Source organism: Acartia tonsa, chromosome 4 (genome assembly GCF_053477335.1).
Source record: "Acartia tonsa isolate MP-2025a chromosome 4, ASM5347733v1, whole genome shotgun sequence".
Classification (NCBI taxonomy): Eukaryota; Metazoa; Arthropoda; class Copepoda; order Calanoida; family Acartiidae; genus Acartia; species Acartia tonsa.
Genome location: NC_137263.1, coordinates 26071015 through 26097877, shown reverse-complemented (window position 1 = coordinate 26097877; position 26863 = coordinate 26071015). Strand labels below are relative to the sequence as shown.

The 26863-nt window shown below is 32.6% G+C and overlaps 2 protein-coding genes across 12 annotated transcripts; both read left to right on the top strand.

Annotated features, from left to right (window-relative positions):
• Window positions 1-460: 460 nt before the first annotated feature.
• Window positions 461-10518, top strand: MFS16 (major facilitator superfamily transporter 16). Of its 4 annotated transcripts, none has more exons than XR_013878577.1 (8): window positions 461-616; window positions 2762-2928; window positions 3061-3437; window positions 4517-4708; window positions 5407-5664; window positions 5860-6126; window positions 9369-9704; window positions 9980-10518. XR_013878577.1 is itself a non-coding variant. In XM_080157170.1 (8 exons), the coding sequence occupies exons 1-7, from the start codon at window positions 563-565 to the stop codon at window positions 9617-9619; spliced, it is 1566 nt and encodes a 521-aa protein (XP_080013296.1). In that variant the 5' UTR covers window positions 461-562; the 3' UTR covers window positions 9620-9644; window positions 9980-10518. The 4 variants fall into 4 exon arrangements, 2 of the variants coding, with proteins under 2 accessions (XP_080013296.1, XP_080013295.1); XR_013878576.1 differs by having other exon boundaries at window positions 9369-9741; window positions 9980-9998; XM_080157170.1 differs by having other exon boundaries at window positions 9369-9644.
• A 3342-nt stretch (window positions 10519-13860) lies between these two features.
• On the top strand, window positions 13861-25715 carry Rbsn-5 (Rabenosyn-5). Of its 8 annotated transcripts, none has more exons than XM_080157167.1 (12): window positions 13861-14010; window positions 15867-16032; window positions 16273-16353; window positions 17873-18083; window positions 19567-19662; window positions 19955-20254; window positions 20531-20906; window positions 22736-22835; window positions 23068-23158; window positions 23966-24118; window positions 24609-24868; window positions 25492-25715. In XM_080157167.1, exons 1-12 carry the CDS (start codon window positions 13936-13938, stop codon window positions 25503-25505), a joined length of 1923 nt encoding a protein of 640 aa, XP_080013293.1. In that variant the 5' UTR covers window positions 13861-13935; the 3' UTR covers window positions 25506-25715. The 8 variants fall into 8 exon arrangements, with proteins under 8 accessions (XP_080013293.1, XP_080013292.1, XP_080013291.1 ...); XM_080157166.1 differs by having other exon boundaries at window positions 25254-25715; XM_080157165.1 differs by having other exon boundaries at window positions 24609-24874.
• Window positions 25716-26863: the final 1148 nt, after the last annotated feature.

The following is a 26863-nucleotide window of genomic DNA, read 5'->3' as shown; positions in this document are numbered from 1 at the left end:
ATTTATGAAAACAACCATGGTGGTCAGACGGTCTTTTAGCAGGTTTTTGGCTATTTTTATATATGTTTCTACTTTCTACATATTTCCCCATATCTTTATGTAATTAAATCATATTTTATATAATTTTCTTTGACCGTCATCATTACCTATACAAAATAAAACATGGTTTCGTGTTTATTTTCTCCAATAAATCTATTCTTGATTTTATAAATACACTTTAAATCTACTTGAACGTATTCCCATCGATGATTTTTTGTGCTTCGCTACTTATGGATGTTGTCATCCTTGTTTTATTTATGTATTCTGACAAAAACAAAAATTTAATTAATTGAGTCTAAGAGTTGCCTTTACATGTCAAAAGTACGAAAACGATGTATAAGTACCTAAAGATAAGTAATAAATTTGTTTGCTCGGATGAATTTAAATGTAAAACAAATATTCGACAGCCTATGTCCTTATCTATAAAGAAAATACAAATCCTTAGGAATTAAGAGATTATTTACTTTATTTCAGGCTAAGTGGACAATGTGTTGGACCATCAGTTAGTCAATAGTTGGCAGCTATGACGGGTCCACCTATTCTAGTGAAGGCCATTCAACGTTCCTGCTGTCCACAGGTATAATGGATTGTTAAAAAAAAGGCAACTGCAACAGCAAAGTCCTAACAGCTGAGCTAGGAGTAATAATGGTTATTTGTTAAAAAAACACTGGAAAAGAAACCCTTTAATTATTTCTGGGAATCACATGATGATTGGTTGCATTTGGTTTAATTTATACCAAGCAATAGATGATTGACAAGTGTCAGGCATAACAATAAAGTTAGAGAATAGAGGGAGCGAAGGTATATTATGACTATATAGAACTATCGCAAAGACCTTTTCACACAATCACATCGCTCGAGAAATGTGACAGCTTAGACCCAAAAATGGACGAGTTTTAAAAATAGGGGTTTTTCTTTTTTAAAAACATCGCTTAAAATATTAAAGAGAGGGGTAGGTTTCTGGTAGAATCCGTAAAGGTGTATGTTTTAAGGCTTAAAAATAGTAGTAGAATGATAATATTCACTAAATATGTGTATTTCTTATTGAAAAGAACTAAAGACAAATTTTTTTTTTTAAAGTTAACATAAATTTTTATCGTTCTACTACTGTTTTTTACTTATAACACTTTTACCAGAAACCTACCGCTCTCTTTATTAGGTATTTGTGTTTGTCCTTTATAAAAATTGCATATACCTCAAAATTACAAAAGTAAAAAAAAACAAATTATCGTTGTTAAAAAAAACAAAAAAAAAAACTGTATAAATCTGTGAATTTTACAAACATTTAAATTAAAACTGCGTTGAGAATACAATCAGACAAAAAATTATAAAGGGGGGGGGGGGGGCGAAAGTGACACTTTTTGAAACCAAAACTAAAAGTCAAAGGAACTCAACTAAAAAAAAGAGTTACGGGTCTGACATTTTGCATGGTAGTTGCTTTATAGGAGTACAATATGGAACTGTGAAGAAACGGCGTCGCAACCGCCGAAAACCGCCGAGAAAAGGCAAAAAAAATTTCGGCTGGAAACGGCGGTTTTCGGCGGTTGCGCCGCCGTTTCTTCACAGTTCCATATTTTACCCCTATAAAGCAACTGCCATGCAAAATCTCAGACCTGTAACTCTTTTTTTTTAGTTGAGTTCCTTTGTTGACTTTTAGTTTTGGTTTCAAAAAGTGTCACTTTCGCCCCCCCTAGCAATTTTTTAAAATAACAATATTAAAGTTCAAATCAACAGTTATACAGTTTTTTTTTTGTTTAAAAAAATATGTTCCTTATTTGGGGTCTTTTAATTTTTTATCTTAGTACCTACTAGATAAATAAATATTCTTCCTTTCCAATTGCAGAAATATTAAAACTGTCCGTAGCATTAGAGCAACATCATGTCCGAACATATGTTTTTATAATAGCGAGGCTACTCTATAATTCACTTTGTCTGTCCGTCAGTCAGTCTGTAGCGCTATAGGGGAGAATTTGGTTTTCGCGACTGCTATTTAAGATTCACATCTGGAATTTTTAGGGAAGATTTCTATGGCACAAGGACATTTTAATCTTTACATTGTTTTGTCCGTCTAGCTGCCATTCAAGCTTCAAAAGATTACTTTCTTGGTTTTTTCTTTCATCTTGCATATTTTTTCTTTTTTTTCATTGTTATGAGAACTGAACATCTGCTCAATAACTCACTTTGTCTGATTTTTCATTATTTGATTTTTTTGTGCTTCGCTACTTATGGATGCTGTCATCCTTGTATCACTATACAAGTTATCACGTGACTTTCATTAATAATAAAAGTCCCCCAATTCCTTTTATACCAAAATGTTTGGTGATTTTGATTAATTAGTAAAGTTCCTTCAAACCTTATTCCAATCCCAGCTTACGAGCTTTCTAGCAGCTAAGTGAGAAAGCAAAAATTTCTATCGATAAACAACCTTCTGCAATATTATAGGTCATTGAAAAAGTTTTGGGGTTAGCTATCTGTTTATACATCTATACTCTAAATCTATTGGCATAACATAAGTACTAAAGTAGGAACTAAACGTCTTTGGTTGAAAATATGTTCATATATCTAAAATGAAATATTCAAAAGCATGAAATTAATAGATTCTTATCTTAAGTTGAATTTTTAACCAAAAACCTTGCCGAATTTACAATTTTAGAAAAGTAAATAAATAAATATACTTCACTGTTAACTTACATATTATTTCGTATCTTAAAATTTTTTTCAGGCCCGCTGGAAACAGCAGCTATGGTTTCGTCTGTCCATCCTGACACTGACCTACATGTCTTACATGCTGTTCCATGCCTCCAGGAGACCAATCTCTATTGTGAAGAATGATGTCGCCTTTCTGGACTGTAATGAACAGGCTCTCAACAAAACCAATGTTACTTGCAAGTATGATTTTAATTTTTACGCAATAGTTCTCTGTTAAGCTAAGCTGTACATTTAAAACTATGTGTTATTTAGAATTAAATGCTGTAATTATAAGTTTATTGTAATTGTAAGTTTATATCTGTTTTTTTTCAGGTCATGGATCACAGAAATCGACGGGAAGCCAGAGGAAGAAGCAAAAAGTTTGATTGGCCTCCTAGAAACAACATATCTCATTTCATACTCAATTTTCATGTTCTTCAGCGGTTTTGTTGCCGAAAGGATGGATCTCAGATTCTTTCTATCCATGGGAATGATGCTGTCCGGCCTTTTGTGTGTTTTGTTTGGTATTGCCTATCCTCTGGGCATTCACAGTATCTGGTATCTTATCTTCATACAGATTGTGACAGGGATGGTTCAGTCATCAGGATGGCCAGGAGTTGTAACTGCCATGGGAAATTGGTTTGGTAAAGGGAAGAGAGGACTCCTCATGGGAGTTTGGAACTCTCACACTTCACTAGGAAACATCGTAGGTAAGATGACGTTTACTTACCATAAAATTTTTTATTTTAAATTAATTTGGGAGACACAAAAAGAGAAACTAAAAAAACATCCATCTCAACAATTGCTATTTAGATTTGATATCTAACTGTACAAAGGGGGGGGGGGGCGTAATGACATTTAAACTTAAACCGTGAGCAAAATGGTCTAAATATTGAGCTAGACACTTGAAACTTGGTACATAAGCCTAGTCCTATAGGTACTACATCTAAATGGCAAAAAAATTCATTTTTTTTTATTTTGTGGTTAGGTTAGGTAAGAAAAACCCTGCGGAAATGGGCGAAAATGGGGTTTTTAGGCCTTTTTTGGTCTATTTTGATGTAGAAACTTACCTTTTTTATTAGTTTTTTTCCCTTGAATACACTGTGTCTATACACCTTCAGCAAGTCTGGGACCGACCCCAGCGGGATAGGTGGGTGGCTCGCAGGAGTAAAGTGCATTTTTTCTAACGTTTCTGTGCCATATACCTATTAAATATTGGTTTTTGAGTTTTGGTCCCAAACTTGCTGAATCATCTCAAATAATGTCCTTATGAATAGACATACAGTATTTAAGGAAAAAACTTAAGAAAAAACAATTAAAAGTGAGTTTTTACATTAAATTACACCAAAACAGGCCAAAAAAGATCTAAAAATCCCATTTCCGCAGGGTTTTCTTACCTAACCTTAAAATTCATTTAGATGTAGTATCTATAGGAATAGGCTTATATACCAAGTTTCAAGTGTCTAGCTCAATATTTAGACCATTTTGCCCACAGTTTAAGCTTAAACCTTAGCTAAAATTGTTATCAAAAAAGCTAATTTTTTCTTCTGTTTCATAACTCGGTCTCTTTAAATTATTGGTAAATTTAGAAAACTTTTTCATGAACCAACAGATGCACCGCTAGAATATAGGGTCATTGTAATTGAAGTTTAATAGGGTGTAGGAAGAAAAATTTGCTAAAACTATCCAAAGACTTAAATATAGAAAACAAAATAGTAAAAAAAGTTACTAATTTATATAATAGGATAAGCATTTTATTTTTATAATAATCACTTTACTTTTTCTCAAGGTGGACTCGTAGCGGGTTCTTTTGTCAGTTCGAATTGGGGCCTCGCATTCACTGTTCCTGGAATCATGATTGGAGGCTTTGGATTTATCATGTTCTTGTTTCTGGTTCCCAGTCCAGAAGACGTTGATCTTGGTCCCGCCGAGGGAACTAGAAATAGTGTGGCTAATGTAGAAGTAGATCCTTTGCTTAATAGTAAGTAATTTAACTGCTGCTTATGAGATATTAAAAAACTAGAACGTTATTTGTAGCTTAAGATAAAAGTTGAAATAACTTTTTAACAATTAATAAATTTTTAAAATCTACATAGTCGGCCAGGAAGGATAATGCCTGTTTGGTTTAGCCATAAGTAGTGGTAATTTAGTAGAGTAGACTATCCAGGACAATGTTTTTTTTTTTATAAACTTAGTTATTTTGAAATTAATTTTGCTCTTTGCCTAGGAAAATATTAAAGGAAACCTTATTAAAAAATTAGGATTGACAATCCGTCCAATTTTTGGACCGAATTCGGATTCTTACAAAAATCCGCCCTAAAAATGAAACTGATTAACGGATTTTTTGACGGATTGTCTGGTTCTGGATTTCGGATTCTAGCAATATTTTAAAAGGCCTTTTTAAAAATAAATTAAGGGATTAAATTTTATCGGATACTGGGAAGAATCTAAAGCTACGTTTTTTCATATCTTCACAGTAGCTTTTCTCCTATTTCTAGACCTTACATGGGGCAAAATGACTTTTGTTAAAACTTAAAATACTTAAAATATATTCGGACCAAAAAAACTTCAAGACGCTAATTTTTGTCTAACAATTAACAATCCGAATCCGCTGTTAAAATAACGGATTCGGATTGCCAACCCTAATTCAAATATAAACTAACATTTTGTCTTTTTCAGGTCAGATTACAGACGAAGAAAATAATGAACCTGCAGAGCGTGAAGAAAGACGAAGTCTGAATTCCTCCGTTCATGGGTCATCTGCTATTGGCTTCATTGGAGCCCTGAAGATCCCAGGAGTCATAGAGTTTTCACTCTGTCTGTTCTTTGCCAAGATGGTTAGCTACATCTATCTGTACTGGTTGCCCAACTATATTCATGTTATTAGTAATCTCAATGCAGACGAATCCGCCGTTCTATCAACTACTTTTGATTGGGGTAAGTCTACGCTTATTGATTAAATAATATAATAAATGTATGTTTTATCATAGTAAAAAAACAGAAGTTATTTTATTTTAGAAACTATTATAGCACCGAGGGTGGTTTTCACAATGGGTTTTTACGCGCTCAAACACTTTCAAAAACAACGTTCAAATAAGTAACTTTTTCCTTTAAGATGAATTATTGTCTTAGGTGGAGTAGTTGGTGGAATTTTGGCAGGCATCTTGACAGACAAAACAAAGATGAGCGCAACCACCTGCACACTCATGCTTTCCGTAGCCATTCCCGTCATCTACTTGAACCAACAGATGTTCTCTAACATATGTCCTCTGTCTGAGGAGGGTGGTATCCCAATACACGACAGCTGTTTTGCTTGGACAAATGCAGTTCTCTTTCTTACTGGACTACTAGTCAATGGACCCTATGCTTTGATTACTACTGCGGTTTCTGCTGAATTAGGTAAAAGTTGTTTTAAAAACTAATTCGAAGCTTCTATCGTTGATACTTTATTTAATTATTTAGCTTGGAAATGAACAAATTCTTTTAGAATATTTTTACTTGCGGCTACGCCCCTAGAGACCTCTAAGGACACATGAGGGAATGTAGGATGGGAAAGTCAACCTTTTAGTTTTAGCTAACATTTTTCTGAACAGGTGTAACTCTAGTGAGAGTGGAGATACCCTCCTCCAAAATAGTATAAACCCTTCCTTTACATATAAGAAGCTTCACTGTAAAGGAGAGCCAAATCGGTTCATCCGTTAGCAAGATTCTTCGCTACAGACAATAAAGCTTACCTACTACCTTATTTAATTGGATTATCTACATAGATACCTAGAAGTGTTTTTACACATAAAAATACCTAATATTTGAAGAAAGCAAAAAAGTTTTTTTATTTTTTAATAATATGGGTATATCTAGTTTAGAATTAAATCATCAATCACTATTGCTAGTTAAAAATGTTCTATTTAAAACGAGTAAATCAATTATACAAAAGAAAACACAATTTTATGACCATAATAGACATAGTAAATAAGATTAGCAATAGACATGATATTAATAGATAGACTTTCTCGATTTAATAGCTTTTTTCACACATGCAATAGAATATTTTTACCTACCCTGGTAGCTATCTATTCAGAATTTTTTTTAAAAAATAAGGGGGGGGGGCCGGGGGGCGTAATGACATCTTAACTTAAACATTGAGCAAAATGGTCTAAACATTGAGCTAGATTCTTGAAACTTGGAAGTTGGTACATAAGCCTAGTCCTAATAGGAACTATAGGTATCATAGGTATCTAAATAAAAAAAAATTCTAATTTTTTTTGTTTAAGGTTAGGTAAAAAAACTCTGCGGAAATAGGATTTTTAGACCTTATTTGGTCTAAAAACCTACTTTTATTGTTTTTTTCTTAAGTTATTTCCTTGAATACAATATGTCTATTTATAAGGACATTATTTAAGATTTAGCAAGTTGGGGACCAAAACTCAAAAAACCTAAAATTTTATATTAATATGACAACAGATAATATGAAGAAATGCACCTAACCCCTGCGAGCCAACCACCTAGCCCGCCGGGGTCAGTCTCCGACTTGATGAATCATTTTAAATAATGTTCTTGTGAATAGATAGAGTGTATTCAAGAATAAAACCTAAGAAAAAACAATTAAAGCTAATAGTCTACATCAAAATAAACCAAAAAAAGGCCTAAAAATAAAAATTTTGAATTTTAATATTGACATTTCCTAAAATTGCATATAAAATCATTAGAGGGTAATTTAATTTTTCCTTTGTTTAACTAGACACAAAGCAAAATAATCTTTTACCATAAAACCTATGCATTTATGTTTTTTATGTTAAAAAGTTATTTGTAGGCAAAAATCTCAAAAAAAAATTGTTGAAAGGAACCAGGATAAGAAAAAAACTTTTTTATTGTAGGGGCAAAAAATTCTATATTTCTTCCATTTCCTATATTTTTTTCCTCTATACCCTTTTCCATTTGGTTGCATCCCAATACCTAGTTTACACTGAAAAAAAATATATTTTTAAAAGCGAAGCTTTTCTATAATTAGGTTCGGTCCATCCGTCCGTCCGAGATAGATAGCTTTTATTCGTTAATTTAGGCATGTTAGAATTGTCCTATCGATTTCAAACTTTGCATGATGATTCCTCTAGTAGTTAGGTACAATTTAGAAAGCGTAGCAACTCTATAATCATTACCAGAATGTCCGTACGTTCATTTTAAACATGTTGATTTTTCTACTTTTTAACAACAAATTTTTATGTGATCTAAATATCCGTTTGATCTCATTTTTGGTATATTAATTCCTGGGACAACAAAGAACAATATAATAAGCGAAGCAACTCTATAATCAAGTCCTAAGAATGTAAGTATGTCCATAAACATTATCCTGTATCAAGCAGTTTTTCAACAAATTTACTTACAATTTTGCTTCGACTTTTATACTTTTATATTCTGATTATTCAGTTCAGACACTATACAAGTGTTAATATCCGTTTGTCCTACCGTTTCAGTGCTTCGCTTTTATGGAAGTTGTCATCCTTGTTTAAAGCTATTTTAAGCTGAACTTTTTGAAATCGCAGAATATCGACCCTTACTTATTTTTAATATTACTGAATTGCGTAACCAATTGATTCATTGGCAAACATTTTATATTTCTCACAAGGATTATTCTTTTGTTTTTTTAAATAAGATTATATTTTTGTTTACTTTTGATTTATTACATAAGACAAGAAATGTTTGTTGATAAACTTTAGCAGCATTCATCTTTTAAATTTTGTATTAAGCCATTTTATTTTGTATTATACGAGATTATGTCTTGCTTTATACAGTAGCTTAACAGATTTTATACAGCTTATATCAACAACGAAATTAATTCGGAAAAACATCACGAAACCTATGCGTGTTTTTAGCTGTTGTTGGGGGGCAACACATCGTAAAATTGACGACCTCTCCATTTGCCCCCCAAATATTATTTTATATTTATTTCGCTTGGGTTATACCTTATACCTGGATTTTATATACCAAAATGAAGCCATCTAAATAATAAAATAAAAGTATAAAAGAACAAGATAGATGTTTTTCTAGGAAGGAGGTATCCTTCCCCAAATTGTTATAAACCTTCCCATGACTTATATGAAGCTTCACTGTAAAAGTGAAACATATCAGTTGAGCGGATAGCAAGGTCTTAAGCTACAAACAGACACACAGACTTACAAACAGACATCCAATTACTTCTATTCAAGGATTACCATTACCACAACCTCGTAAGGGCGGGATTCTCCTTCGATTTTAAGTGATGATCCAGAGCATTATCCACGTGTAATTGGATGCGATACTCTAACACCCAAGGATATTAGGTCAAGTAACATCTATCAGACAACCAACCCTTTGATTGCACGACCTTTGTCTGAGGAGTCCTAACTGTGCATGGTAGTGACTTGCGCCTGTTTATGGGCCAATGCATTATCCCTACTCTTACTATTTATGTCGCGCACCAGATATAGCAGCAGTATAGTAGGAACCATTTTTAACGTCTTTAGTTATTACGCGGTGTCGGCCCGAGATTCAAACCTATCACCTCCCCGGCGTCGAGCGGATGCTCTACGTGTTAAGCCACGATCGCGGGTTCTTCTATACAAGGATAGTACAAATAACATTTGTTAAACGAATTTATTGTTTAGGTCAACATCCCTCCCTGCAGGGATCTGCTAAAGCCCTGTCCACCGTAACAGCTATCATTGATGGCACAGGATCTCTGGGTACCTCAGCTTCCTTCATTGTTGGTCCTCTCTCCAGCAACAACCACTGGGACAACGTGATCTACCTGTTGATGGCTGCGGACGTGTGTGCCATGATACTGCTGATCAGACTGGTTAAGAATGAGATGGTGCGGCTTCGTGACAGAGGATGGAAGTTGTTTGTCAGCGATTAGGCAGAAGAGGGAATATTCTTCATAGGTCATGTACAAAATAACAAACTGAGTAAAGATAATTGTGGAGATCCTGTAAAAAAATAAAGTACTTTCAGAAACATACAAATTAGTTTTAAATTCCTGTAAAGCTTCCTCTAAACGAATTAGAAATCAGAATAACTATTTATTATTATTTATAAGGCATGATTTTTCTATTCATTACCTAACTCTTTACAAAATAAGAAAATGTTATTTGAAAAATTAAGTAATACAAAACTTTGATTTTAATTTGTACTCCTTATACCTGTCTGATGCTATGTCTAATATTATATTTTTTACCTTTTTTTTTGATGCTTCTAATTTGTGCATGTCGTTTTACAGGTTCTCCATTTAAAAACCCGGTTAAAAAATTTAAAATTTTAATTACTTTTAGCATTTTATTTTAACTTAGATAAATTGAATAATACCTAACCAAGTGCTCTTAATATATAGAAGTCTTTGTATATTTATTATTTAAAGATTTTCACTTTTATATGATTTAATTTTCCATGATTATTACCTACCAATCTTCTTGACATGATTATTTTTGTTAATAATGAATTTTCATAATTTAATATTGTACTTCATTTTCTTATTAATTTTAAAATGCACTTCAAATAATATTCAACTTCCTTAAAGTAAATGTTTTAATGAGTTGATAATTTGTTCATTTATTTTTCATTTCACTGGATTTAGATCTATTTGAAGGCAAGACCTTATTTATTTGTATTATTTGTATTAAGTATAGAATAGTTGATAATTATTTTAATTTCCCGTCAGTTAAAAATACAAATATTAGGAAAAAGACTTTAATTTCTTACCTAAGTATAGATTTGATTCCTATTTTCAATAATTGAGTCTGATTTATACCATATGTAAATGTATTAAGGGGGGGGGAAGTTTGTACACTTATAGGAAATGAAATTCAGTACCAAAGTTTGGGAGGGTACTGTGGGCTTGTTTTTAAAGTTATCAACCTAATTCTTTTTGTAGGCTCTCTTATATGACTGGATATACACGTATTTCTTTGAAAATTGAATTTCGGCACTTTCCTTCTAGGGGCTTGTGGAGCAATAGACCCCCCAAAACACTAAAAATATGAGTTCTGAACTTATTTTTAAAGATATCAACCTGATTTTTTTTTATAATACTTTTTTAACATAACCGAATCAACGAACCATTACAGATTTCATTCTGGGACTTTCCTTCTAGGGCCTAGAGGAGCAATAGACCCCCCAAAACACTAAAAATATGAGTTCTGACCTTATTTTTAAAGATATCAACCTGATTTTTTTTAATAATACTTTTTTAACATAACCGAATCAACGAACCATTACAGATTTCATTTTGGGACTTTCCTTCTAGGGCCTTGTGGAGCAAAAGACCCCAAAAAACACTAAAAATATGAGTTCTGACCTTATTTTTAAAGATATCTACCTGATTTTTTTAAAAATAATACTTTTTCAACATAACCGATTGAAGAAACCATTACGGATTTCATTTTGGGACTTTCCTTCTAGGGGCTTGTGGAGCAATAGACCCCCCAAAACACTAAAAATATGAGTTCTGACCTTATTTTTAAAGATATCAACCTGATTTTTTTTATAATACTTTTTTAACATAACCGAATCAACGAACCATTACAGATTTCATTTTGGGACTTTCCTTCTAGGGGCTTGTGGAGCAATAGACCCCCCAAAACACTAAAAATATGAGTTCTTACCTTATTTTTAAAGATATCAACCTGATTTTTTTATAATACTTTTTTAACATAACCGAATCAACGAACCATTACAGATTTCATTTTGGGACTTTCCTTCTAGAGCTAGTGGAGCAAAAGACTCCAAAAAAACACTAAAAGAAAATTGAAGAAACAATTACGGATTTCATTTTGGTACTTTCCTTCTAGGGGCTTGTGGAGCAAGACCCCCAAAATCTACGTACTATTACAAATTTCATTTTAGGACTCTCTTTCTAGGGGCTTGTGGAGCAAAAGACCCCAACACTAAAAATATGAGTTCTGAGCTTATTTTTAAATATATCAAACTGTTTTTTTAAAAATAATACTTTTTTAACATAACCGAACTAAGAAACCATTACGGATTTCATTTTGGGACTTTCCTTCTAGGGGCTAGTGGAGCAAAGATCCCAAAAACACTAAAAATATTTCTGAGCTTATTTTTAAAGATATTAACCCGATTTTTTTATAATACTTTTTTAACATAACCAAATCTACGAAACAATACAGATTTCATTTTGGGACTTTCCTTCTAGAGCTAGTGGAGCAAAAGACTCCAAAAAAACACTAAAAATAGGAGTTCTGAGCTTATTTCTAAAGATGTCAACCTGATTTTTTAAAGAAAACTTTTTTAACAACTGACTTAATGAACCATTACAGATTTCATTTTGGGACTTTACTTCTAGGGACTAGTGGAGCAAAAGACCCCCCAAAACACTAAACATATGAGTTCTGACCTTATTTTTAAAGATATCAACCTGATTTTTTTAAAACACTTTTTTAACACTGAACTTGGTAACTTTTACAGATTTAATTTTGGGACTTTCCTTCTAGAAGCTAGTGAAGCAAAACACTAAAAATATTTTTTTTAATGTGAAATTTTTTCACATAAATGAACTATGTAATCATTACAGATTTTGATTTCCTTCTAGGGTCCAATGAAAATGCGCTTGAATCAATTCAGTCATATTCAAATATTATGTAGTATTCTTAAAAAAATTACATTAAGACAACTAGATTAAGGTTTCATAATACTTGGTATAGAAATACTGTACAAAGACTAAAAATGATGATGTATCCTAACAAATTTTAAAAAATTTAAAAAAGTCAAAAACTATCTACATAATTGAAAAAAAATTAAGTATTCAGTGTAAAAAAAGAAAACTATTAGTTATTGATTGGTTTTTCAATTGCAACAAATGCAGCATGTCTTTTGCCCCACTAGCTTCTAGAAGGAAAGTCCCAAATGAAATCTGTAAAAGTTACCAAGTTCGGTTATGTTAAAAAAGTGTTAAAAAAATCAGGTTGATATCTTTAAAAATAAGGTCAGAACTCATATTTTTAGTGTTTTAGGGGTCTTTTGCTCCACTACACCCTAGAAGGAAAGTCCGAAAATGAAATCTGTAATGGTTCTTTGATTCGGTTATGTTAAAAAAGTATTATAAAAAAATCAGGTTGATATCTTTAAAATTAAGGTCAGAACACATATTTTTAGTGTTTTTGGGGGTCTTTTGCTCCACAAGCCCTAGAAGGAAAGTCCCAAAATGAAATCTGTAATGGTTTGTTGATTCGGTTATGTTAAAAAAGTATTATAAAAAAAATCAGGTTGATATCCTTTAAAATAAGGTCAGAACTCATATTTTTAGTGTTTTGGGGGGTCTATTGCTCCACAAGCCCCTAGAAGGAAAGTCCCAAAATGAAATCTGTAATGGTTCGTTGATTCGGTTATGTTAAAAAAGTATTATTAAAAAAAAATTAGGTTGATATCTTTAAAAATACGGTCAGAACTCATATTTTTAGTGTTTTGGGGGGTCTATTGCTCCACAAGCCCCTAGAAGGAAAGTCCCAAAATGAAATCTGTAATGGTTCGTTGATTCGGTTATGTTAAAAAAGTATTATAAAAAAAATCAGGTTGATATCTTTAAAAATAAGGTCAGAACTCATATTTTTAGTGTTTTGAGGGGTCTATTGCTCCACAAGCTCCTAGAAGGAAAGTCCCAAAATGAAATCTGTAATGGTTCGTTGATTCGGTTATGTTAAAAAAAGTATTATAAAAAAAATCAGGTTGATATCTTTAAAAATAAGTTCAGAACTCTTATTTTTAGTGTTTTGGGGGGTCTATTGCTCCACAAGCCCCTAGAAGGAAAGTGCCGAAATTCAATTTTCAAAGAAATACGTGTATATCCAGTCATATAAGAGAGCCTACAAAAAGAATTAGGTTGATAACTTTAAAAACAAGCCCACAGTACCCTCCCAAACTTTGGTACTGAATTTCATTTCCTATAAGTGTACAAACTTCCCCCCCCCCTTAACAGTAAAAAAATTTTAAAATGTTAGTACAATCAAATATATTAATTGTACCTATTTTAATTATTTATGTTCTATAGTATAAAAAGATAAACCTTTTTATGTTTTTACTTTTTTTTGCTGAATTATGTAATTTTTCTACAGCCTGTGATAACTTTTTTATAATTAATAAAACTTTCATTTATTTATACATATCATGATCATTGATTTAGCTAAGACAATTATTGTTGTAGAAATATGAAAATCTAAAAAAATGTCAGAGCAGATTCTTGAGGGGTTTTTGTGCCCCTTGTGCATGAAAGATCTTGGGGATGTTATTCAATTACAAGTAAGATACAAATATGTTATTTTCTCTGATCGATATCCTGTAGGTACTTTACCACAAAAACGTTACCTTTTAACAAAAGTATTCAACTCCATCATTTATAGTTTTTACTTTTATAAGAAATGACTGGTTTTCAAAAGCTACCGCAGTAACCTACTTTGGTGACATAATAGCCTAATACGATAAGAAATAATAATGGTACTTTATGCTGTGAAATAATATTAAATTATTCTCCCCCCCCCCCCCTCAACCTTTGTAAACTGGCGTTGATAAAAGTATGTAGTTTATATTTTACTAGGTACACGTTGCGTTGATTTTCAAAAAACAGTACACTTAACGAAAAATGACCGGTCTTTAAAATGTACCTGCCTCCCATCTAATAAAGTTGTAACCATATTTTTTGTATGTGTGCTCTTTATATATATGTATAATTGTGTTTGTTGTGGTCAATTAGATCAAAGAACTTTTACCGACATCTGGCAGGCTATAAAAGAAAAAATTCAAAATGTCAAAATTCCACCAAGTATTATTTTAAGTGAATTTTACTTAAGCCCAAAAATCACTTAGTAAAATTATTTTTAGCCTAGGAGTTATTCAGAGTTTTATCTAAACTAAAAAATTCTGCTTCTATAGACACCTTACTCAACTTTCTAGCTCTCATACTAGTCATTTGAGCACAAAAAGCATGTATCGAGAACTCGAAATCAATGAAGTTTGGGCTTACTGCCAAGGGTGCCCAATTGTTAGATCTCAGCCTAGAGAAGGGCCAAAAAGGACTTCAGCTTTTTGAAAATGGCAGAAGAAATAAAGGGCAGTTACCATTTGAACCTGTAGTCTAAAATGACTTTAGAGTACCCTTAGGGGCCCTTATAGGCTAGAACCGATTTTTTGGTTTGACTTTAGCTCTCTATCTCACTGTAGTATCTCAGTGTACTATCCTAGCTTGGTACCTTGATATCTCAACTATACAAAGCGCTGAGACAACTTTTAGTGAGACCACTTAGGTAGAGGTAGAAAAAAATTCACCCAAAATACATAATTGGTTGATTTTTGACATTTTGAATATCTTCTTTAATAGCCTGACGAATGTGGGTAAATGTTCTTTGATTTCATTGACCGCAACAAACACAAGCATACATATGTATTGTATAAAGAGCGCACACACAAATAATAGGGTTAAGACTTCATCAGAAAGGAGGCAATAGTTTTTAAAAGACCGGTCATTTTTTGTAACGTATACTGTAATGTGACAAGTGCGTTTGCCATATTAATATTATCCATATATTTAAGACAAACTTAAATAGATCAATAAAAAATGTAATAAATCTTTTAAATTGTTGGCAACGGGGAAATGGCTTACATTAAGAAGGTTTAATTACTGTATTAAATTTTATCATAAATCATAATTTTACCTATAGACTTTGTAAGAAACGTTAAAAGTATAATGTAGGTATGATATTCTTTTAAAGACAAATGAAATCTGCATAGGGTTGATAGCAAGATAAAAGACCAATGACCCCTTGATCAAATTTCAATTTGGATACTTCCTTCAAATACTTGCGAAGGAACTTTAATTTAATTTCTCGTATTCATTCGAATCCGGTGGATAGGAACCGGTTCTCATCCATACGAAAAACTATGTCTAGCATCGTATTATATCCAGCTTTCTACGAATATAGAAATGTACAATCATAAGATTAAAACTAGTTTTTTTAGCCGGTGACTTCGTCACCTCGGGGCTAAAAAAACTAGTTTTAATCTCATAATTGTACATTCTATATCCGCGGAAAGCCGATTATAATACGATGCGAGAAATAACTATTAAATATCACAATAAGTACGTAGAATTTATGATTTAGATACACTTTGAAGAGAATCATTCCAAGGAAGACCAGGCCTTCCTTCAGTCCATCAAGGACTTGTTCGGGAAGGCCAAAAAGAAGATCCTGAGTGACGAGGAGCAGATTGAGAATGTTGTAATAGAGAAAGTGAAATATGTCCGCAAAGATGAAAATATACATCCAGGAATTTAGTCTAATATTTTCAATGTCATTTTTTGTCTATATTATTATTGATTAACTTCCATTGATATCCCCCTTCATTAGGTAGTTACCCACTTCCTCTGGTTTGTAATATAAAAATCAAGTTAACCCAATTAAAAATTACATTAAAATGAAAATTACAAAAACCGCACTAAGTAGGGAAAATATTTGCTTTGAAATAACTAGATAAATGATAATATTAGCTAATATTTTGATTTTCCAGTTTCTGGAATTAGAACAGATATTTATCCAAAGATAGATGTAACAGAATCTTCTAAATCTAGTCATTATTCATATCTTAAAAGTAAGATTTTTATTTCATTTAAATCAATCATTGGAACACTTTCTTTTTCTGTACAAAGCAACAAAACGCTTTTAAAAGCACAAATTCACTGAAGAAGCCATTTCAGATATTTTTACGGACATTTTTATATATACATGAACTTTGTATTATACTAACTTATATTATCCTACATACAAAAGTAACAGGATGTCTGTTTGTACTTTTGTTCACTAAGATCTCCTTACAACTGGAGCAATGGCTCTACTATTTTAGGATATTTTGATATCGGTCCAAGTCATGTTTTCGGAGATTTGGTTGGGGGATATAGGGTGCGTCAACTCCACTTAAAAATTTGGACCCAAGAAAATCATATTAATAGGGTTACAAATGCTACTAAATTAAGCTGAACTTTATTTTTAGTTGAAGTTAAAGTTCGAATTTTATATTATTTGATTTGAAACACCTTTGTTATTAATTTATCTTTTTAGTTGCGTAGCTTCTTTTTCCTCTGCCAATAGTTGTAAGGAATGTTACCTCTCATTTCTTGTGTAAGGGGAGGGGTAGGTGTTAAAATATGTCGTGTTGTCCATGGTGTTATTAATTTACATGTACTCGAAACTCCCCCCAGTTGATCAGCTAAAACAAGTTACGCTATTTATGGATTTTTATGTCATGTTACAACTTCAAACATCGAGTTTATATAGGTTATCTTTATTTTAACATGAAATATTTTTCTTGTCTTTTTCAAGGCTCCAACTAATTGATTGTTTACTTTTTGTTTCAAAGTCAACAAACCTTCATACGATGTTTGATATTTTAAAATACTGATTCTATAAGAATATGCTTAAATGGTAGTTATTGTAATGAACATTTTGATATTGTACAGTTTTATTTCTTTACTCAAGAACCCTCTTTTCCACAAGAATTCAAATGGTTTTAAACCGTGATTGAAAATCTTGTTATATGATTTTTAAAGTAACAAATATTAATGTATATACGAAAACTGTCTTCTAAAGAAGAATGCTTTTCTTTATCGCATCGTATTATTGACAGCTTTCTGCGTTGAGTAAAGTGAAAAAGAGAGGGGTAGGTTTCTGGTAAAATCCGTAAAGGTTATGTGTTATAAGTAAAAAACAGTAGTTGAACGATAAAAATTTATGTTAACTTTAAAAAAAAATTGTCTATAGTTCTTTTCAATAAGATATACACATATTTAGTGAATATTGTCGTTCTACTACTATTTTTAAGCCTTAAAACACACACCTTCACGGATTCTACTAGAAACCTACCCCTCTCTTTTAAGATTAATTCCAGTTTAGTATTTTTTTCTTGAAAAATTATCCATGTGACGATATGATATATTATTTTTGGGTATTTATCAGAACCTGTTTGATCCAGCGGATATTAATCGGTTCCGAAGCCATTCTTGGACTTTGTTACTTACTACTTCTTACACTCTCTACAAAATGTAAATTTTCTCATATCTAGCTGACGCATGTAATATAGCTAAAGCCACTGTTTTAACCATTATGTATTTTAGAAATCAGATCTGAGCGTGTGGACAGGTATGCAGCAGAGACCAACAGGTTAATAGTCAGGCTTGACAGGCTTCTAGAGAACATGCCAGTGGATGCCAGCAAGCGCAGGAACCACGAGCAGAATGTGGTGGACTGGATTGATGAGAATTTAGTCAAGTTGTGTCCCGGTTGTACCAGAGGATTTAATATTGCCAGGAGAAAACATCATTGTAGGTAGGTAATACTAATATTAATAAGTCAAAACAAGTATGACAACATCCACAAAACATCCAAATAAAATAGATCAAATTTGTCAGGGTTGACTAAATTGTGAGTTAGAAGATTTTTACTAAGATGTTGTTGTGAATAATACTTTAATTGCGGAGTAGGAGGAGGTAGTTTTTACTTTATGTCTAATCCCTGTGGGGGGAGTGAGGGGGGGGGGGGTCTAACCTAATTCAGCAAAACATAAATACAAACACAAAAAACAACTCCTCCCCCCCCCCCCTTCAATAAAAAAATAAGGGTGGGACTAGGCACTTGCAGGAAACCCACCGAATTTTATTTAAAATCTTTCTAAAAATTAAAAATATCTGTGGGTAAATTAAGACTTGTCAAGCACCTAAGCATTAAGGTTAGGTTAGGTAAGAAAAACCCTGCGGAAATTGCTTTTCATAGTGTATTCAAGGAAAAAACGTAAGAAAAATAGTCCAAAATAGGCAAAAAAATGCCTAAAATTCCTATTTCCGCAGGGTTTTCTTACCTAACCTAAAAATAAATAAATTTTAATATTTTTTCATTTAGATGTAGTACGTACCTATAGGACTAGGCTTATGTACCAAGTTTCAAGAATCTAGCTTAATAATTAGAACATTTTGCTCACTGTTTAAGTTTAGATGTCATTACGCCCCCCTCCCTCCCTTTAGCTGAGTTATGTTTTCTTAGATTATAAAATGCATTTAATTCAATGTTTAACAATTTAAAGGAATTTTGTGGTGTCACCTGATTATATTTGTTTAGTGTATGTTTTATCTTATCCCTGCGGTTTTCTTCTTCCCATACAAAAATATAAATAATAATTTTGTATTGACCCATGGCGTAAGTTAAATCTTACGTCATCAGTAAGTGTACCTTTAGGAAATAGACATAATAGATCCAGATAAGCCATCTGACCTCATTTTTTGTCAATCTTAAAAAGGGATAATTTGCAGACATAAACCATTATTTATTTTTTGTTACAGATTCATAATGCGTACGAAATGAAAAAAATATGCCCTTACGTACTCAAGTCTGTAAATGTTTGAACCAATGATAGGTCTGGTATGTACTGTCACTATTCTCCTATTGGTCGATTTAGACAATATGTCTCTAGATTATCTCTATTTTTTATAATTAGATTAAAATGTGTATTGTATACTTATTAGAGTAATTAAGAGGGTACTATTGTAATAGAAAAGTATCAAGGACAGTCAAGTCCACAAGCAAACAACATTTTTGATGATACAAAACAAAGGACTGATTTAATTGCATACGATTTTTTCTTAAGAATTTACTTTCAGTCAATTGTTAATATCTTACGTGGCCGTTTAGGTTTATGGGTTATTTGCCGTTTCGTCTCCTATGGTCTATAATTTCTTGCCATGTTTTTCATTCTAAAAGCTATACTATAATTGAAATTACTCTTCTATGTTGATTGTTATATTAGTTTGATATTTAGGTTGTGTGGAAGTGTAATGTGTAAAGAATGTTCAAAATTTGTTGAATGGAGCTTCTGCAGAAAATTAATTAATCCCTCAACCTTGTCAATCTATAGGTAATTTTTTGTGGGTAAAGGATAATTTATGAATTCATATTATTTTCACTTTATCATTTGTAAAATGACTTTGACTGGCGGACTTGGAACATGATCATCTTTGGCACATGAAACCATAAGTTAATATAATAGCAAACTTATAGTTTGCACGACTTTTATTTTAATGTTGTGAGTCAATACATTTTCTGCCCTTTTTTTATTGCCACGCGTCCAACATGTTAGCACGAGAATCTAGTAATGTTGCTGCCTGGGTCATAACTTATACATTGCCATAAAATTGTTATAATTTTAGTATGAAAGCCCCCGAGCGACAAGGGTGGTCAGTGAATGGTTCCCTAGATTCTCGATCGGTTGGTAGCCCGGCGGGGTCGGGTATCGGTCGCAGAACTTCCCTGTTAAAAAGATCCAACTCCAAAGAAAGTCTTCTGTCAATGTCTGAGGGTCGCACTGTGGAAGAGTTTCGTGTGTGCGAGTACTGTGACAAGTTGCTGCGGAGGCGGGATGCCGCTATAGAGCTGCAGACAAATAAGCCAATTGTTACACAATTTTATGATAAACTTAAGGCTCAAATGACAGAGGGAGAAGAACTCAGGTATGATTTTTATTATAAGCTAAGCTATTCTATATTAGAGTAACTTTGTCTACACTTTTGTACGTCATTATAACCAGTTCTATTCCAAGCTTAGATAAAGATGCATTTCTTATCCTCACGAAACTAAATTTCTTTTCTCACAATCTTACGTAAGTAGTAAAACGACTCTATAATTGTTTATAAATTCGTCTGTATGACATTTCTGAAGTTTGCTACGATCTTTTTTGTACGTTTAATTTGAAATTATTATAGGTTAATGATATTTTTCTTATTTAGTGAGAAGTACACAACCATGTGGGAGTCCTTATCACGTGGAGAAACCACCTACCACGTGGAAGATGCTAAAACCATCCGACTTAAGCTTCTAAAAATCGGCGAATCTGTTGATCTTGTCTCGAAGAAAATAGCCGAGCTAGGTAAATCTGAGGACGAATCCAGCCAAATAATAAATTCAAGGAGATTTCTGCTTCAAAATCAAATACGACGAGCTTCTGTTAATTTTATCAAGGATACTTTAGTGGGTCTACCCTCCTTGCCAAGCGAGGAAAAGCTGGCCGAGGCGCGTAAACAACGCCAAGAGGAAACAGCACGGAGGGTTGAGGAAGAAAGAAGGAAAGCTAAAGAAGCTAGGCAAAGATTTCAGAATATGCAAGTAAGTTCATACAAGAGAGTTCTTTCAGTAATAAGATTATAACATAAGATTTTTAAAATTTAAATTTCCTTAATGATGCAAATTTTAGTTGCTATCAATATGGGACGAAGTTTTATGAAAAAGATCATCATTTATTTTAATGACATAGTATTTTTAAATCCATAAGTTGTGATGTAAGGGGGGGGGGGGAGTTTTGACACATTTGCGTAAACCTGGTGTACAGGCTTTATCTTTGGACTAAGATGATAGGTTATTAAAAATAGAATTATTCTTATATGATGAATTTCCCCTAGATTTAAGATTTTTTGACAGGCCTCCAGAGATGGGTTTTTAATAAATGCCGCGTTTTTTCGACAATTTTTTAGACATTGATTGATTGAACGAAGACGATGGGAGAGTATACAACATAAGAATTCAAAATTTTAAAATTAATATTTTAGCCATTTGTATAATGTCTAATACAACTTAAATCAATTTTCACTGCATATTTATTAATGCATCTTTTTAGATCTGTATTAGACATTATACAAATGGCCAAAATAATAATTTTAAAATTTTGAATCCTTAAGTTGTATACTCTATTTTAAACCTTATTTCATCTTGAAGATCAATGCCCCGTACGATTTTAACAGAGTATACAAATTAAGAAATCAAAACTTTAAAGTTATCATTTTAGCCATTTGTATAATATCTAATAATATAAATATGCAGCGAAAATGGATTTAAGACATTATACAAATGGCTATAATAATAATTTTAAAATTTTGAATTCTTATGTTATATACTCTCCCATCGTCTTCGTTCAATCAATCAATGTCTAAAAAATTGTCAAAAAAAGCGGCATTTATTAAAAACCCATCTCTGGTGGCCTCTGTACAGGTAAAAATAAAAAATAAATTTTTTTTAGAGTTATAGGTCAACTCATAAAACAAAAAATACACCTTTTTGAATGTTATTCACATATTTGAAGATAAAAACATGCATATTTTGTTTCATATGCTGACCTCTAACTCTTTACAAAAACCAAAGTTTAAAATTTTTACCTGCCCAGAGACCACCTAGTTTTGAGGCCTGGAGTTCCGGATCCTGGAGACCTATCCAAAAAAATCTTAAATCTGGGGGAAATTCATCATATAAGAATGATTTTATCTTTTATAACCTATCCTCTCAGTCCAAAGATAAAGCCTATACACCAGAGCTGGATCTTTAAATCGTTTATAGGTGCGCTGAACCGGGGCGATTCATTTCAGCGCACCATCAGATTATTAATACCAATCTTTAAATCGAAATGGCATGGGCGATTTGGCGCAGTACCGGCGCGCCAATCGTACTCAGCGAGTTGCATTGCCGGGCCAAACCGGGATGAACTGTATTTAATAAATAAATATTTTTTTAATTACTTTAATATTTTATTGCAAAACTATCGTGAAAACATTTTCATAGTTATTTTTAAAGTAAATTATATATTGGTTTATATAAAATACCATACTGACACGGCATTTTATATAAAATACCATACTGGCACAGTTTAAGTAATAAAGTTGTACTGGCGCGGATCAATATTTTAGTGAGTGCGCAAGCGATCTAACAACACCGCGCCGAAAATCAATTTAAAAATCAATGTTTTATAGGTGCGCTGTGGCGCACCATCAGCGCACCTACGGTTCACCTCTGAATCGCCCCGATTCAGCGCACCATAAAAACGATTTAAAGATCCAGCTCAGGTTTACGCAAATGTGTCAAAACTCCCCCCCCCCCCCTTGATTAATTTCATGTCACTGTCAATTTTTTCAATGTTTTTTTAATTTAAATTTCTCTAATAATCTTAGGAGAAGAGGCAAGAAGGGCCTCGAAACCGTCTTCCCCATAGTAAATCTGATCAATCTATCAAATATGAGAAAGGATTTGTACTCTCTAGTTCTGAAGCAGGTAAATACAGGGGGATGTAAGCAAGGACGTAGAATGGGGGGAGTTGGGTAAAGGGGTGATTACCCTCAAAATCTGTAGAAATACATTGGATTTTGTCTCAAAACATTATAAGGCTACTTGGAGGAAGGGGAATGATACCTCCATGGAGTTATTTGGGGGGGGGGGGGGGTGTAAGTTGTGTCAATGCCTCCCTATGGCTTGGGGGCGAAGTACTGATTTTCTTTATATTAAGTTGATACAGAGACTTTGACTACAGACGACCCCATGGTACAACAAATGAATATCATTAGAAACTATATCAAACGTGCAAGAGAAGCTAATAGGTATGTGTGTATAGAGGTTAGTTGTAAAGTCAAAATTTTATTTTCAAAATAATATGTTCTTAAATTATTGCAAATTGTCCAATTTGACGTGAAAGTAAAAAACATTTTGGTGGAGAAAACGACGAGTTACTGTGTCCACCCCTCCCCCTCTCCCACCCTGGGTGTGTAGCAATTATTTCTTAATGTTTGGACCAAAGAAGTCATGGAGAAGGACGAGACACTTTTTTTACAAGTACATTATGCCTTGACCCGCTGTCTCAAGAGAGCTACTCTCTATTATCCCTCGCTGAGTATGGCAGGTGTCGCCTCCCCCCCTCACACCTTTGTTTCAGCTGCTAAAAATTTACCAGTTTGGGTGGGAAAGAATAATTTCTCTTTGAATGACCTGTTATGCTTGGTAAAGACTCGTAGATGATCATAAAGGAATTGAGAAGGGTTAACAAATGGCGATAAAATGCAAATTTTTATAGTAAGCTAAGTGAGGTTTATAGTAAGCTATATTGCAAATATTCAAGGATGTCTCCAAATTTTGCAAAACAACAACTACACATTAAATCTAAGAAAAAAAGAAACATTAGATATCTTTTTCAGATTTTTTAAAAATAGACTTTTTGTATGTATTATTTACTGATTTGTGTTTTTTGCTTTACAGGACTATTGGGAATGAAAACTTTTGGTTTTGAAATATATATTTGTCCTGTACAAAGATGTCAGTTGGATTTGATAAAGTAGTCTTGGGTTGAGATGGCTCAATAGATTTTAAAACTTCTTAAATTTCGCATAGCATTACACAATAACTATTATTAGGTTTGATGAAGTCTCCCTTCTTGAGAGTAACCTGTGCGAGCTTCAGCTGGAATACCAAAGATGTGAAACAGAACGGAGATTAAAAGAATCCTCTTGTCGCAAAGAGGAGGATAACCTATCATACTCAGATAATCTTAATCCATTTAATAGCAGGTAAACATGTTTTATTCTGCTCGAGTCTAAAACGTTTCATCTAAATCCGTTTAATCTAATATTATGACTTCTGACCAAAATTCTATCTTTGTACTACCATATTTCACAAAAAAATATTTGAAACCAAATCTAATTTGCACTTAAAAATATTATGTCAAGGGGTTTATTTCTACCTATACTAAGTGCCATGTAATCACAAATTGAATTTAGAAATCATAAAGTGTCTTTTTTTATTTTCTTGAATCATATAATACTAGTGGCGCCGCATCAAAATTCCAAATGGTAGGAAGGTGTTTAAAAAATTAGACTGAAACCATCCCAAGGGTTAAAATTGAAAATAAAATAGCCTAAAACTGTCCCTGGACCTGGATAGAGCTTCCCTATAGTGTATAACTTAATCAGTTCAGTAATTATCGAAATCTTAAGCTTAAGACCAAAAAGCCTTTGGTGCTACTTAATATAGGTAATATGATATATCTATTTGATATAGTGATGAGGGAGAAGAGAGCAAACATGAGGAGTCATATGCGAGGGAAAAAAGCACAACCTCATCAGAGGGAACACTCTCGGAGAATGGCTCCACCTCCACAACCAGGTCTGCCGTCAGCTCTCCAGTGTCAAGCACCGCTCCATTTTCCGGCTACCGCAAGGAGGCCGCCAAACCGGTTTTGAATGAGGTCGCTAGCGCATTTCGCAACGTACGCAACAACTTTTCTAATAAAAATATATTGACAAGTTTAAATCCTTTTGGTACAGGTGACAGTGAGGACGAATATGATGCCTCGGGGAAAAATCCATTTTCTGAATAAGCATTTATTTAAAAGGGGTAGTTTCATGAACAGTATAATATCACGGTATTTTTCTCGTTTACAAATTTAAGAGAAAATAAACTTTAAACCATTTAGTTTTAATTCAAGATTACATGAGAAGTATATTCTTAACTAATGAATAAATTCACTAAAAAAACATTTCAGATACTTCATGGAACTGTTACCTTTATTTAATTATTAGGGAAAATTTATAATAGGTTAAGGACAAAATTTTAAATATATATGTTTGATTTAAAGGTTTAGAACCTAAATACAAATTTATTATTTATAAATGATGTTATTAATTCATAATTTTTAACATCTAGACTTTTTATATAAAACTTGAATTTACCCTTTAGTATTAAAATTGTAATTTAAAGTAACATTTTTTCCAAACGTTATTTTATTAATTTAAATCATTGTTAAAATAAAGAAACATGCTATAAATTTTAATACTCTTGTTATCAAATTCTCTTAGAGGATACAATCACCCTAAGTCCTAACTTGTTCAATATCTTTGGTAAAATAATGGATTTTTCTTGGGAAATAACTTATTTGCTGCAGACAATTTAGTATAATATTATGTAACATTATTATTAAACTAGATTTTTATTTATTATAAAGACATGTGAAACATTAAGTCAGTTCAGCCCTACTTATTATAAATTGTAAAATATTATTTATACAACATACATAGAACATGATTAATATAATTCTGTGATTATAAATGATTTGATTTTAAACTTGTAGTTGATATCTGGTTAAACAAATGCATTTAAGTTAATTTATTTTGTTCTTCATTTTCCTTATAAAGCTACTCGATAATTATTTATTTAAATAGTTCGTCTGTCTCCTGGTCTTTCCTCGAGGAGGATTTTTTTCTGATTGTTTGTATATTTCCTATTATAGAAAGTATGTTTTTTAGTCGTGTATGATCTCAATGACGTTACTACTTTACCCACTTATTTTTCCATCTTTGGGAGCTTCACAAAGGATCCAGGATGATATTAGGCTTTTAACTTTAATACTTGGGTCTTGGATGATTCTGAGCAATTTAACGACCAACATTCCACCAGGGATATGGGGATGTGGCAATTGATCTAAATTTTTTTTTTGGACTTTAGGTACTAGAACTAATACAACTTTTCTAATTTTCAAAGCCTTGGGACTAGAGTGGCATAGAATGATGCTGAAAGTTTTCTTAAAGTAATAATGAATGCATAACGGATACAAGTCTGGAAAAACTGTTGAAAAATTCTATTGGTCTCAGTTTACAGTCACAAAACCTAACTTAATAATTTTAGTCTTATTTCTGGAACTTTGTATCAAAGGTTTATTACGGTAACTTATCCGATAGATACACACGTGAATCTGCAATAGTGTGGTAAAAACGAGAAACTCTATTGAGACATAAGCGTGTCGTTCAATTCTCAAAAAAACTTGGAATTGGAGAAAAAAAGTAATAGCCCAATTCACAAAAGACAAAGGTCGACCTCTGGAAATTTTATATCGACCTATAGAATCTTTAGGTTGACCGATTTTATAAAGGTATTTGTGAGTTGTACTTGTTTAGGTTAACCTACAGAAAAAAATCGGTCGACCTTTAAAAGTAAATCGTGAAATGTGCAAATATTTTTAGTCCTCTTGTAAACTGGATGTCTAATTTAACATTAATCCAAATTTTTTTCATCTACACTCAGAAAGCAAGATGATGCCCGTCAAGGATCACTGTGAAATGCTTACCCGCCAATTACTACTTAACACACAACAAAACACACATCCTAATACTATAAACCTCAATCACAGAGCTCCACGGAAAATGAAGAACACTTTAGTTACAGAACATGGTACATACATCAAAAAACTCACCAATGACAACAACCACACTGGACAAAACCATAAAAAGTTACTAAAGAAAATTCACACAGATAGCGTT

Coding starts and splice junctions, on each gene's coding strand:
- MFS16 (XM_080157170.1), top strand. CDS start 563: ATGACGGGTCCACCTATTCTAGTGAAGGCCATTCAACGTTCCTGCTGT. Junction 4,709..5,406: donor AGTAGATCCTTTGCTTAATA/GTAAGTAATTTA, acceptor TGTCTTTTTCAG/GTCAGATTACAGACGAAGAA. Junction 6,127..9,368: donor TGCGGTTTCTGCTGAATTAG/GTAAAAGTTGTT, acceptor TTTATTGTTTAG/GTCAACATCCCTCCCTGCAG.
- Rbsn-5 (XM_080157161.1), top strand. CDS start 13,936: ATGTCAGAGCAGATTCTTGAGGGGTTTTTGTGCCCCTTGTGCATGAAA. Junction 14,011..15,866: donor GGGATGTTATTCAATTACAA/GTAAGATACAAA, acceptor TTTATGATTTAG/ATACACTTTGAAGAGAATCA. Junction 23,159..23,965: donor CGTGCAAGAGAAGCTAATAG/GTATGTGTGTAT, acceptor AACTATTATTAG/GTTTGATGAAGTCTCCCTTC.